This window comes from Poecilia reticulata, chromosome 6, assembly GCF_904066995.2.
Source record: "Poecilia reticulata chromosome 6, P_reticulata-male-v2, whole genome shotgun sequence".
Classification (NCBI taxonomy): Eukaryota; Metazoa; Chordata; class Actinopteri; order Cyprinodontiformes; family Poeciliidae; genus Poecilia; species Poecilia reticulata.
In genome coordinates, this window is record NC_088835.1 from 20,644,798 (window position 1) to 20,659,390 (window position 14,593).

Genomic DNA, 14,593 nt, shown 5'->3' on the forward strand with positions numbered 1-14,593 from the left:
AACTTATTTTCTAAGGATCATGCAAATAGTATTAGAAATAGTTCCAAAAAGAGGACATGCATTTATGGAGATAGTTTGGTTAGCAGGATGCAAAACCAAAGTATTGAGGGAGTACACGCAGGCAAACGCATGCATCTGTATGAAGAAAAGAAAAACAAACAAAACAAATTGTTGGGATCATTTGAAAATGTCATGCATGTTAGAAAACAAATCAGGCAATTAAAACATTTTTTATGAACTTAAGTGCTAAACATCACAAAACTGGAAGCATAAAGTGACTTCAGTATGCTGTATGTTAAAGAAAAAATAAATGCTTTGAATAAAAATGTATTGCCTATAAGAAGAACAAGAGTACAGTCTTAAATACATGCGAGCCAAACTAATAAAATACAAAAAATGTATAGAAAGATTTGCTTACCAGCTGAAAGCTTAGCAGCAGTTAGGTCGACAGCTGTGTCAGAAGAGCCGCTGAAGTAGTCATTTTTGAGATCATAGAAGGACAGTCCTGTGCTTGTTAGATTAGTCTCAGATAATGATGCTTTTATCCCATTAGTACTTTTAATGCTATACAGTCCTGCATGATCTTTGAAGCCAGCATGGTTGTCAGGTTGAGTTGTTACAGGAGCTTGTGTTCTGCAGCTTCCGGTAAATGGCAGCTTGTAAATTACATCACAGCAGATGCTCCTTCTGCCAGCCGTAAGGTCCATTGGAACCCCATCATCCTCTACAATAGAAGTCACCACTCCTTGGTCTGTATCAGACAATGCCACCATTGCCCTCACTGGTTTATAGTTTGACAAGTCCATGGCTCCAGTAGCCTCAAGAGATATAATAGGACCTACATTGCTGATAATTGTTGGTGCTGAAGTCAATGACTGTTTTCTTCCAGAGGAGACAAGAGCTTCAATGGAAAGATTCATGGGTATGTCTTGAGTCATAGATACTACATCAGTGAATACAGGTGGGGTCTTTACAGGTTTGTAGACAATTTGTGCAAGTGGTTCAAATGGCTTGTATGTGGATGTGGTGAGTGGTAATGGCAGTGATGCAACAGAACCGTGTAAATCAAGCGGTTTCTCTGCTGGAGTGGTATTGTATGAGGCAATGGTTGCTGTGCATGTGACTATTGTGATGCTGTCCGTGACAACAGACAGTGTTGTTGCAGGGATAAGCTCAGCACTAAGATTTACAATCTCAGGCTGCACTGCGGTAATATGACGTCCACTTGAGTCACTTGAAACAGACTGTCGGCAAGACTCGGGTGGCGTCAGATCCATGCCTTGCTCTGTCATTTTTATGCCTGACCTGATAGTGTGTAAATCAATAACATCACCAGGATAAATAATCTTGCCATTTTGTTTAGGGAGGGGTTGGACTTTCGCTATGTCTGGTTGTATAGTGATGGCTATGCTTTGTGGAGGAACTTGTTGAAGTCTTTCATGGACAACAGAAACAGTAGTCCGTTGCACTTCAGTGGTGACCACTTGGGTGACCCTACTAGACAGACTTTCAGGAGGCTGACCTGAGGTGGAAATTGAAGAGGAATACATGTGACTCATACTGGAGACCACCTTTTCTGGTCCTCTTATCTCTTGGCTCTCAATTGACTCCTGTTGAATTTTGGTGATGGTGATTGGAGCCACAGATACACTTGGTGGAATCTCTGGTACAGAGGCTACTGGGCTTATATGTGTGTGTACATCTTGGGTTATTGTGTCCAGTAAATTATCATATTCACATGGATGAGTCGAGACTTCTGGTTGCTGTTCTGATAATGGAATTGATTCCCTCCTGTAAGATACTTGAGCTTCATAGCCAACCACTGGAAAGTCTTTTTCAGCTGGCATGGTAATTATTTGTGCAAACTGCTGTGGTTGTTGCATGGTTATGGATTCTTGTCTAGCAGCAGCAAGTGACTCTGCTTTAGCTACCTGAGCAGGCATTTCAAGCTCTGCAGGATAAGTAAATGAATCACTAGTGGTGTATGGTGGTTGTACTATGGATGAGATAGATGATCTCCTTCTGTAAGTAGTCTCATCATTTGTTATGACTGGGAATTCTTCAAGTACATGGTGTTGTATCTCCGATGAAGGCATGTAACCAATCATTTCATCTTTTTGTTTTGGTGGGAATCTTGTTTGTCTTTCATGTCTAGATTGCAATGGTATTTCTTCCATTGATGCCACAGGATATGACATAATTGTGGCTGCACTTATTTCACTCTGCCGGGGAGTATATCTAATATCTCTCTGTGTTGAAACTTGTTGAATTCCTTTCATATGATGTGACACTGTTGACCCTATACTTGTAATAGCGACAGTTTCAGCAACTGTAGGTTGCATTAACTCAGACACTTTAGATGTTGGTGTCACAACAGTGGCAACAGTGAGAGGATGAGGTACAGGAGATACTACAGCAACCTCAGGCAACCTAAAACCAGGGTCAGTTGTGACAACTTCTATGGGGTATTCAAACTTTGTAGTTTCTTTAGCATCAAGATTTAGCTCGTGTGTGAATAGCTGGTCTCTCACCGCAACCATATTTTCTAAAGATTGATCAGTTTGTTGAGTTGATGAGAGCTCCGATAAGGAGAATGCATCTTCAAAAACTCCAGGTATGTTTTCATCTTTAGAATGAACAACAACTTCAATCGCTGTATCTGGTTCTTCAGTTGCAAATTCATAACTCTCATCTTGTATTGCTGATCTAATCAGAACTGCCTCTGTGACACATTTATCCATTTCTTGTTCCATGTGCTCTATACCTTGCACATCTATTTGAGATAAAACTTGCTGATCATAATTTATAGAGTGTACTGCAGGCGGTGTCCCATGGACAACTACTTCTACATGTGGTTTCAATGGCTCTGGCACAAAACCAGCTTCCCCAAGACACCCTGGTTGCACAGTTGCAATTGGTTTGGTTGATTGAAGAATTGGCTCTTCAGATAAACTTGCTGCAAATACTGTTCCCACTTCTGTAACTGCACATAGATGCTGAGACACAGATGGTCCAGATTGCTCATTTGCTATGGATTGATCTCTCAGAATCAGATTATATTTTGGAAATAATTCTGATGTTGGTTCAGAAGTTACATGAGGTTGAGTCATTGAGTCTTGTTGTGACACATATGGCTTCTTGATTGTAGGTGCTACAGCATGTGCCATGATGCAGGATTTCTGATCTGATGACACTGTAATCACATCAGCAACAGAAAATATTGGTTGCACTGCAGGGGGCACAGAGAATTCCCCTGCTTGTACTTTGCCAGTCACCACCTCAAATGTTTCTATTTGCTCTGCTTCCACATTGACTGCTTTAATAATCGGAGGTGGATGCTTAATAGTGGGCACAGATGCCCTCCTAACTGTGGCCTGTGCTGAAATAATTTCAGTGGGTGTCTTCTTCTCTGGTACTGTTGTTTGAATGTCTGACACTGCAGAAGATGGGATGGATCTTCGCCTAACCGGTGCTTGAACTGTTATTGTCTCAGTTGGAGAGCCAGGCTCGGATGGTAGAGTGATCACCACATATGTCTGTAAACATTTTGCATGCCTAGGGGACACAGGTGACTTGGGAGATGTTGTACCCAGTTTAGACTCCGAAGGTCTTGCAAGGCTAAGAGACAGGGCTTTTGGAGGTTCCTTCATCCTTGGCAGCGTTGCTGCTTTAGGTGCCACAGGAGGAGGAGGTCTGATATTCTCTCCTGGCTTGTGGGTAAAAACTAGTCCAGCTGGAATTGATATAGGCTTGGGTGGTATGGGTGGGGGAGGCTTAGAGAGATGACAAGGACTGGACACTGTTACAGAAACTGGGGCAACTGTTGCTATAGTGCTTGTGACTAAAGTGGGAACAGAGCTTCCAAGTGATTTGGGTAAAAGGGGTGGAGGTGACGAGGTTGGGTCTGTTACAGGAGTTACTTCCCCACTTGATACCACTTTTGTTCCATGTGTAGGTTTAGGTTGAAGTAGTGGAGCTGAAAGCACTTTCACAGTTGAAGTGTCTGTACATGTATCATTTGTAGTTTGTTGACTACCATATGCACGAGAAGCAACATTTGACTCTGCATCATCTCTATCCTGTTTGGTTTGTTCAAGTAGAGATATTTTTTCCATGCTTGGTACAATGATAACTACATGTCCTTGTCTAGTTGGAGTCACTACTTGAGGAACAGGTGCATTACCTAATTGTGCAATGTCCATTCTTGGCTGTATATCTACAACTACAGATTGCATTGGTTGGGCAGTGACTGTGGGTGCAATAGCTGATGCAGATGACATGGCTGTCTTTATAAGGGGCATCTCAGAGGTGGTATCAGGTAATGAAACTGATGTAGATCGAGGAGGGGGAGGAGGAGGGACTTTCTTTTTGACAACAGTAGTTAATGCTGGAGATGATATAGTTCCTTGCTCAGGTTGAGCCTTTGCTGGGACTACCACTGTTCTCATTAATGGTACAGATGATTGTACTGGGACTGAATGTACTACTTTCGCTTGAGCTTGAGCTGGGGTAGTAATGACAGCTGAGATTGGTTGTGGTGTTTGTAAAATAATTGGAGCATTAGTTGAAACCAAATCTGGCATCTGGACTATGACGGGCTCGAGGCATGATACCACGGAGAATGATGATGAGAGATCACTTGTTGAAGCTGAAGTTATGGTAGCAATAGGTGCAGCTGTGATTTGGGCTAAAGGCTGAGCTGAGACAACAATAGGTGCTGGACTTGGTGCTGAAACTTGTAGAACAGGTGGAACTTTAATTGGTACTTGTGATGGAGTGGAAACTAAGTCTGGCATTTTGACCTTAGAAGTTACTGCAGGTGAAGTCTCAAACAAGAGTGGAGCTGCGGTCTTAGTTGTAGAAGGCTTCCTTTGAATGCTCTGTGTTGCTTGAATTTTGGATGGATCAGATACCAAATCTGGAATTGTAACTACAACAGTGGCTAAATCAGAATAAGAAATTAATGTTTCACTTGATGGTGCTTCTTCAAATGTGGTAGACAATGGCAATAAGGTATCTTCAACTGAATGACCTTTGATTGAAGTTGGAGGGGTTGGTGTGGACAGTGGAGTTGAGTCAGATGAAAGTGGTGTTCGAGCCTGAAATGAAGATGATGATGACACATCTGAGGCCAAACTAGAATCTGGAGAAGCTGGTGAAGTTGGGGGTGAAACTGGTGAAACAGGAGAAGGTGTAGTTGTTAGTTCTGGGGCTGATATTGGAGTTGGAATGGGCTTTGGCTCTGGAATTTCACAAATAACACATATAGGCTCCATGTCGTTGGTTTCGGACAAAGATGGACTTATGGACTGATCTTCTTTTGTTTCAGAGTCATCACTGGGGGTAATGTCAGATGAAATACCTATGGCATACTCATCTACAAGACTGTCATCCTCTTCTTCACCAGATGAGCACTGAGTAATCTTAAGGTCTGGTATTGGAAACAGTGCCTTTCTGAGTGCAGGATTTTGAGGAACCATAGGCCTGACAAAAGTTATGGATCCACTGGGAGTACTGGCAACAACTGTTACCTCAGTGCGCCTAGGGGGCTCAGATGGGCGTGGGGGTGCTGGACGTTTTTTTCTCTTTACTGGTAGTTCACTTAAAGTATCAATATCTGAGGGAGGTGTATCTTTTTGTTCAGTGAGCTGAGTATCTTCAGTGGGTATGTCATCTTCAGCAGATATAGTCACCACACAAGTTTCAGCCTCTGCAGGAAGCTCATGGACCAAAGCCTCCAATGAGGAAGAATCCATTGCTGTCCAGGCTTGTTGAAATTCTTGCTCTATCATCATCAGTTCCCTTTTTTTTTGCATCATCTCCTCATAAACTTCTTCAGGGGACCTGAGCTTTTTAAGAGATTGAGACGCAGTGTCAAATTCAGGTTCTTCTTGAGTTTCACTTATTTTAATTTCTGGTTCCTCTACTAAAGATTCATAAAGATAGTCCTCTATTGCCAGTCCTCCATAAAGGGGTTCAATATCAGGGGGACTTTCTCCTGGAATAGTTTTTGTTTTCTGAATAATTTCCTCATATGCTTCTTCAGCACTCTTTAATGATTTTGCTGTTGTGTCTTTTTCTTCAAATTGATCAGAAGGGGTGTAAGGTATTACTGTTGGTGAAGGTTTACATCCTCTTTGTACAGCTCTCTTAACATCTGGTTCAGATTCTTTACTGGCAGAGTACTCTGAGCCAAATGTTTCATGGCCTTTGTTGATGACAGTGACCTGCCTTAAATCTTCTGTAGAGGACACATCACTGGGTGAAGACAGTGGTTTGTCATGTGTCTTTGTCTTTTCTTCATCAGAGGAGTTTTCAATAGTAGGAAGAGACTGAGTGGGGTGCCTCTGTCTACTTTTCCGATGGTGTCTTTGCCCACTACCTTTCTTGTGGCTTGGACTGCTATCACTGTCCTCTTCCAAAGATGAAACTGATGTAGGTGAAGACCCTGGAGTCACGCTTGATGCTTGAATACTGGATGAACCCTTTGACAAGGATTCAGTGATGCTCTCTATTTCTTCATCAGTGCTTTGCCTCTGCCTCAATACAGGAATAGCTTTCTTAAAATGAGTCTTTGGAAATGATTCGGGAATATGTTGAGAAATTGCAGCATCCTTTTTAATGGGTAATTCAGTCTGGGTATTAATATCTGATTCACCCTTGTTCAATACAGATGTGTCTTTGATAGAAGCGTTGTCAAGTGTATTATTCTGGAAAGTTTCCACATTTTCTAAGTTACTTTCTTTCTCATCTTCTGATATGGACATGTCTTTCTCATCTCCCATACCCAAAATCTGATTGCGGATGAACTCATCATCTTCTATGGAAGAATCAGCACCTTCAGTTTTGTCCTCACTGCTAGATGAAACGGTGCTAACCTTTAAGGTCCTCCTTCCAATTTTAGGTGATGGCGTAACTTCACTTTCACTGCTCTCCATTGGTTGGAAACTTAAACGCCTTCTCTCTGGTTTAACTTCCTCTTTTTCTGGCATAGAGTGATCTGTACTTGAATCATTCTTCGCTGTATCATAAATCTTCGTCTCTGGCTGTTCTTGAAGGACAGGTACAATCTGGGGTTGATCATCGTCATACTCTTCTTTTCCAAAACTGGGTGTATTTGCTGCTTGCTCGGTTTGAGGGAGATCTCTTCTCTTTTCTGCTGACTCCTCTTTGGTTTCAACTGAGGCCTAAAATGACAAAAGAAATGTTCAGTTAATATTAATCGATGTCTAAGTAATACTAAAATAAAAAAATGGTCTATTGTTATTGTTGAACAAAATGTGAATAATAGTTGTTCGTACATACACAAATACACAGGTAGGTACACGCAAGTGCACGAACACACACACGCGCACACACACAAAGCATAAGGAACCTTTGGCAGTGGCATTTGTTATAATAATAAGGTCCACATATGCTAACAACCATTTTAATTGACCATATTAATATGTCAATAATTAACAAATAATAATACAATGAGGAAGAGGTAGAGTCAGAGGTTAGATCACCATGCTTTTCCAGCTAATATTAATTCTGTTTCATGTCTTCCATTTTATAAAACATGTATGATTGACAAGGGCTAAGACCCGCCTGGCTCTGGTTGGTTGTGTTTAGTTAGCACTGGGAATACTGGGAAAAGGCAGAGGAGTTAACTTTTTTCACAATTATTTGTCTCATACTGTCACAACATAGTGATAGCTTTTAATGGAGTGGTACACCAGAGAGATCAAATGTATGGTAGACCCTGTCCTAACTTTTTTGGAACATATTGCAGGCATCAAATTCCAAATGAATATTTGCAAAAAACAACATATTGTATCCTTTGAACATTAAATATTGTTTCTTTGTAGTGAATTCAATTAGCAAATCATTATATTCTGTTTTTATTTATGTTTTCCACACAGTTCCAACTTCATTGCGATTGGGCTTGTACTATTTATGGCCTAAAAAAATTTTAGTGACATTTTTAAATTCACTTTTAATAATGTAATAAAGCTGCTGTTAGTCCAAATTTCTTACACGTCATCATAATTCCAGTACGAAGTTTTTCATCACTGATTGTGCAATGTTGATTTATAGTCTCAGTAAATGAACAGCTAAACATAAACATACAAATTCTGATGCCTTTTCTATTCCAAAACTCAATAATGACAACAAAAAGTAATCATCTCAAATAAAGCAAAACTCTAAAAGAAAATTGTAATCCTATGTATAACTAGCTTCAATCCTACAAAACTGATTTACTAACTGTATTGTAAGGGGAAGTGTTTTTATTCTTTCCCCTATTTAGTTTTTTTCTAAATATATAGCATATTTAGAAATATATTAACCATTAATGTGATTTATTCTTTATATTTTTTATATTTGTTTAAAAAAGCTAAGGTAAGTTTTGTCTTCTTTGAGAGTTTCCTTGATTTTTCTCTGACTTGATATTCCAACAAAATTATTCTATATATTTGCCAACTATCAAAGAAAACTATTCACCACAGAACAGTATGTCAGCACCACTTGAGGCTTTACTTGAAACTTTGAATTGTGATTGTTTTCACGACTCACACAAACAAAATTAACATTGTGAGCACAAATGATTTTTTTTCCTTAGCCCTTTTTAGAGAAAATACAACTGAAAGTGTCCAGTATCAGTTTTGTCCAGAAATATATATTTATCTAAAAAAATATGGTGTTTTCAAGTAGCTCCTCAATTTCAAACCTTGTTTGTAAGGGTGATGTAAAAAGGAGAAAGTGCTGAGGAAGATCTCAATTAAATTGGTATAAATAACGGAAATATTTTAATAATATATATTTGATTATTTTTCTTACCAGTCTCGCTGTAGGGAGAGGCTGTGAAACTTGAGTTGAGATGTCAATAATCTTTTCAATCATCTTATCATCCGGTTCCTTGCTATCAGCTGCTATTATTTGTCCAGATTCCACTGCCTTCTCCTGTTCTTGTAACCATGGTTGCAGTTTCTCCTGCAAAGAAGAAGTTGTGTCCATCAGATTGATATGATCATTGGTCTGCACCTCTGTAATTATTCTCCCTGATACAGGGAGCTCTGGCTTAGCTTTTTTCTCTTTAACAACTTCAAACATTGTTACCTCTTTAACAGTTTCCATGTCAGACGTTTTGGTGCTTGACACATCAGGCTTTGCTACTACAGGTTCTTGAATGGAATCTTCAAAAGACTGTTTATCTGAGGCAACAGATGAAACATCTGTCAAGGTGACTAACTGTTTTCTCTCCAGTTCTTTTTCCTTGGAAGGATCAGGAGCTAAGTTTTTTATCTTGGCAGGTTCTTCCTTCGGTGTTGTAGCTGAAATTATTTGTACTCCTTCAGTAGGGGCAGGTACAGGTTTTGGTGCCGTGACTTCAGTTGTGAGCTCAATTTTGACGGGTGAGGTTTTGGACGCTGCCATGTCAGAAGTTGATGTTGCCTGGATTTCTGGTTTGGCAGGCACATGTGTAGGTTGAGACTTTTGTTGTGAATCTCCAAGTTGTCCTGACAAAGCTCTTTGAGTTTGGCAGCTCAAGCACAACCATTCCTTCTGTAAAAACAACAGACAACACAGAACTGTTAAAACACACTTTAGAAAGATTGAGAAGAAAAGGAAACACAAGAGGAATTTATTCAATTAAAGACATTAGCAGTAACTGAAGAATTTGATTTAAAGATTCTATTTGGCATATTTTTAAAGACAAACCAATAGCCAAATGCATCAATAAACATTTTACTTTGAGAAATACAAGAGCATAGACACAATGTTGAATAAAAGCTAACATAAACTAATTCATACTATGGCAATTCCATATAATTCACCTGTATAAAACCATTACACATGTAGATTTAAATTTATTATGCTTGTAGTACACAACGAACAGCCTAGATTTAACTTTAAAAGCTTTAAAAATTAAAAATTAAGAAATCAATACATTAAATCCTTCCTCCAAGTGTTTTCAAAATAATCTTGCCTTGAAATTAAGTCTAATAAAAGTAGGATGTTGTGCCACAGATATTGTTCAGAAACCTTGCAGTTAAGACAAAATTATTTACACACCTGTGATTTATATTTGAAAATATGTTCAGTCAGCTTAGAGGTTTGTTTCAGGTTATAAATGGGGCAAGCATCTCTTGTAAGATAACAAAACAATTTAAATGGACTATACATTTTGAAATATATGTAATAAAAATGAACAAATTAAAACACATAAAAAATACAAATGATTCAACTGTATTTCAGAATAATATATCAAATGTTATCAAAATACTTCTAGGTAATCACTGGAAAAAATCTTTATTAGTCCTCCACCTCCAGACCCACCTCAATGACCCTACATGGCTAAGCGGGTATACATAATGACTGGATGGATGAAATAATGATAAAAAAAACCCTGTCAGCAAGCAAAAGCTCTTCTGTAGCTGACACATTTGGAACATCTTACCAGTTAAATGTTTAAGTCACAATCAGAAAATTAAGCATTTCATTACATTTTGGAAAATGTGCTACACAAAGCTTTATCAAGCTAGAGGACTCCAAAGCACTTCACACTACTTTCAGTCATTCGCCCATTCATCTACATTCACACCGTGATGTTAAGGTGAAAGAATCAGTTACAAAAGTTTAAATTGCCTCAGAAAATAAATATATATATAAAAAAACGACACTATGTCATGCCATAGCTGGATTTTAAATCAAACTAGTCAATCAAAGGTGCTAGTCTTGCTCTAGAAACAACAAATAATTTATTCCTGTCTTATGGCTATGGATTTATTTTCTGTTTTTGGAAATCTTAGATAAATTTCAGCATGTTATACTGATTAATCACATTGCATTGAAGCTAATCATCGGTTGTCAGTTCACACAATCATAGTTGAATATCAAATGTATTCTCATCAAACTATCATATCCACTAGCAGCCTGTGGTGGTAAGATAACTGCTATGAGATGGGACTGCACATTACAAGTAGCACAGCAACAGAAATGCTTACCTTGCAGAAGAGCTAATCGCATTTTCAGATAAATTTCATTTGGGATAATGACATGTTTTTGGTCCCTCTGTGTGTTATCAATCAGCAAATAATGAACATAAAGGCTGTCAACAGGCAAAGCAAAACGTCTGTACTGGCAATCTAGCAGATCAAATCACAGCAATGCGCCTGCCTCTGCAGAGCCGGCAAGAGTTGTTCTGATACAGGAAGGGGGGAGATTACAATACACACATATTCTGTTTAACACTGTAGAGAAATGTGAATTTGAACATGTGTCTTTTGGAGTTTGAATGATGATGCTGTAGTAACAGAAATGACACTAATGTTTCACATTCTGTTTGTCATACTCAGTACTGTCACCTTAGATATTTTGTAACACAAGAGAAGCATGATTACATGCAAGGCTACAAATCAAATTCACTAAGAGCTATCTTCAGTTACATTGAAGATCATTTTCTCTTCAGTCTTTGATGAATAAAGTCTGAACTAATCTAATGCAGAACACAGTTTAACTTGGAGGAAAGCTGACGCTGATGCATTCAGGTTGATTGAAACAAATATGCTGTTGCCCAGTCACTTGCGGTTCACTCAGCAGTATGATAATTATGTTTACTAAGGCAGGAGGGGTACATCATGATGCTTATAACTCAGTAAACTAGTAAATGATTTCAATTTGATTATGAACTCATGCATGCTTTTAAGACTGCTTTTTTTCATTAACATTCTTTAAACTGCTATTTGTGTGGTTTATACAGAGCACATCAACCAGCTTAAATTGCATGAATACATTACAGAGCAATTTATATTACTACACAGAAACACTGTCTTTGTAAGTCAACGACATGTACCCCATCACGTCTATTTTCAGTAAAATCTTCACACATTTCACTGTTTCTCTTTCACCTGCTCTGTCATGCACACATGGTGCAGTTATAGCGAACAAGTAAAAACTAGCTTTTGCCAAAGTATGCAAATTAGCAAGCAAGTTGAGATTAATTTTACTACTGAAAACAAGAACTGTTGTGTCAAATCAGTAGTGGCAACTTTTGCGTATATGTAAATATACTGATGGCAGGTATAATCTTGAGAATACTGCTGAAACTAAACCATGTGTGCTTCAACAAAATATTATTTGTATGGCATGAAGGTTAATTCAGCTTTAGTTTATTTAAAGATCCTTTTGCACTGGGTGCCTTTATTTAGACTAATCCGACAGAAAGGGAGGTTGGAGATATGCTGCAAACATTCTAAGGTCAGGAATCAAACCTTGGATTTGGTAAAAGCTCAACAGGCTAAAACAGGTCAACATTGCTATACTCCACTCTGACTTTTTTCTTACATTACCATTTCCTGGAAAGTAAAATTGCATTCCGTTTTTTTTATAACTTCATTTTATAGAAAATACCAATACTGAAAACTATGTTTTTTGGCCAATTGCAAAATATACTCTTCTTCTATTATTATTGTTGTTGTTGTTAACTTAATCTTTCCTGCCACAGTGCCTCCCAATTAGCCACTTGTTTTAAGAGACATGAATCACAAATATGGTTATTGGAAACTTACCATTGCCCTTTTGTCTGATTAAATCTATTTTATGAGGAGGGAGAGAGCAGGAGCTCCTTGCAGAGAGCCATGGGAACCACTGCTCTCACAAGCTGCAGTGTGATATGCCTTTAAGTGAATTGTCTGACCATCACAAAGATCGAGGTTAGGACATCTTCTGAAACACAATTTGTAGGCATCAGCTTCTGTTTGTATAAAACATGTTACCAATATCATTATATTATTATATTATTTGGATCAAGTCTAATAAATAGTTACTCAGAATGTTAAGTAAAAGAATGACATATCGGCCTAAGCTAGCTTTAAACTTTGTATTTTTCAAAGCAAAACAAGATTTAACTAGAATCACACAAAAAAAGTGGTTATTGTCATTTTCATCTAATGTCATAATTTCTCAGTCTCCATTGCTGTTCTGTTGTTTTTAATTGAGCCAGAGAGGTCCCTATTGATTTTCTGGCACAAACCTTTGGGTAGAGGAAAGGCTGCAAATATGCTGGGCTTTCAGCAGCCCCACAGGGCTTCACTCTTTATATATTAAGCCCTGGGATAACAAAGAATGTTGACCTACTAATCTGTAATAAGCAGAGTGCTTCATTTTGCAAACAAGGAAATGCATCCACTGCATTTTTCCACTCTGACAACTGGTGCATCAGCAAACTTAGCTTAAAGCCACAACATCTTTCAAAATAGCAACACTGATTTTGCTTAGGTGACTGACTGCAGCTTGAGGGATGAACAATATAATAACAAAAACTACCTTTGAAATAATAAAAAAAAACACTCTAAAGTGAGAATATTGAATATGCTGTTTTAAAATTTAAATGTTTATATATTTTTGCATCACAAAGAAATTAAAACTTTAGAATAGCATTGATGTACTATTTATGGAGACTATGCTAAAACTGTACCAGCATTGCAAGTAAATTATGCTTGATAATTTTTCACACATTACTTGACATGCACTTGTACTGCATCAACTCTGTTACTGAAAAACAAAACTTAGTGTTAGAAAAACTTATTAGTGGGGTTAGTTTAACCATAAACCAATATAAAAACAAAAGTTTTGATTAAAATTTTAATATTGGGGAAAGTTAAGTATTAAAAAAAATCTGAGTGTCATACCTTAATCAGCTAATTTACTCAAAACACCTTAAACGTTTTCCTGCTCCTCTAAACTATTTCTGAATCATCGCCATAAGTTGCACAATCATGGGAAAGACCGCTGACCTGACAAATGTCATAGATACCGTCAACAAGGAGGGAAAGCCACAAATAATCATGATAAAGAAGCTGGATGTTCACAGGGTTCAGTATCTAAGCATATCCATTCAAAGTTGAGTGGAAGGAAAATGTATGGTACAAAAGGTGTACCAGCAACAAGGATAATTGCAGCCCAAAGAGGATTGTTCAGCAAAATCAATTCAAGATTTTAGAGGAGCTTCACAAGCAGTGGACTGATGCTTGTGTCACTCCAATCATGCAAATGTGGGAAAATCAGGAATGCTTGACCCAGCATACAAAGGCGAGTTGCACATATATGAAATTAATAGGCATTTGCGTATGTGTGTGTAAGTAATATGTTATAATTTGGGACTGTGTTCCTATCTCCATATTGCAAAAGCAGGACCAATTCTACTTTGAAATTTGCCAACTAGAAAGGCATGAATATATAATGTAATTCTAGAGTATGTTTTTTTCTGAAATGATGTTGTGTTTTTAATGATCCATGCATGTTTTGGTTTATTGTAACTTCAAATAGCCTACTGTCTCTGCTTGACCTAACAAGGCATGTGCTTCGTCCTGCTAGTCACTGGGAGGAATGAATGTATTTTACATTGAGCTCAAATGCAATAAAAAAATTGGCCTTTTTCTCTAATTTTTCCATAATTAGATGTGTTAGTTTTTTTGTTTCGTTTTCATTTATAGTAAATGTTTATATATTCTGGTGATAAAATATATAGACCTTCAAGAAGTACAGAAGTATCTTTAAAAAGTATTTACTGTTATTTTAACACATTTATATTTTCATATTAATTCTTGAC

At 37.9% G+C, this 14,593-nt stretch overlaps 1 protein-coding gene across 11 annotated transcripts in view; it reads right to left on the minus strand.

The window, feature by feature from the left end:
* The window catches only part of pclob (piccolo presynaptic cytomatrix protein b), a 63,309-nt gene that overhangs the window by 30,361 nt on the left and 18,355 nt on the right, over nt 1-14,593 (minus strand). For all 11 annotated transcript variants that reach the window (XM_081608139.1, XM_081608140.1, XM_081608138.1 and 8 more), the window contains exons 12-14: nt 9,100-9,546; nt 8,821-8,973; nt 419-7,187 (exon numbers count right to left, since the gene is read on the minus strand). In XM_081608139.1, the coding sequence (XP_081464265.1) occupies nt 419-7,187; nt 8,821-8,973; nt 9,100-9,546 (7,369 nt within the window). The remainder of the gene's footprint in view (nt 1-418; nt 7,188-8,820; nt 8,974-9,099; nt 9,547-14,593) is intronic.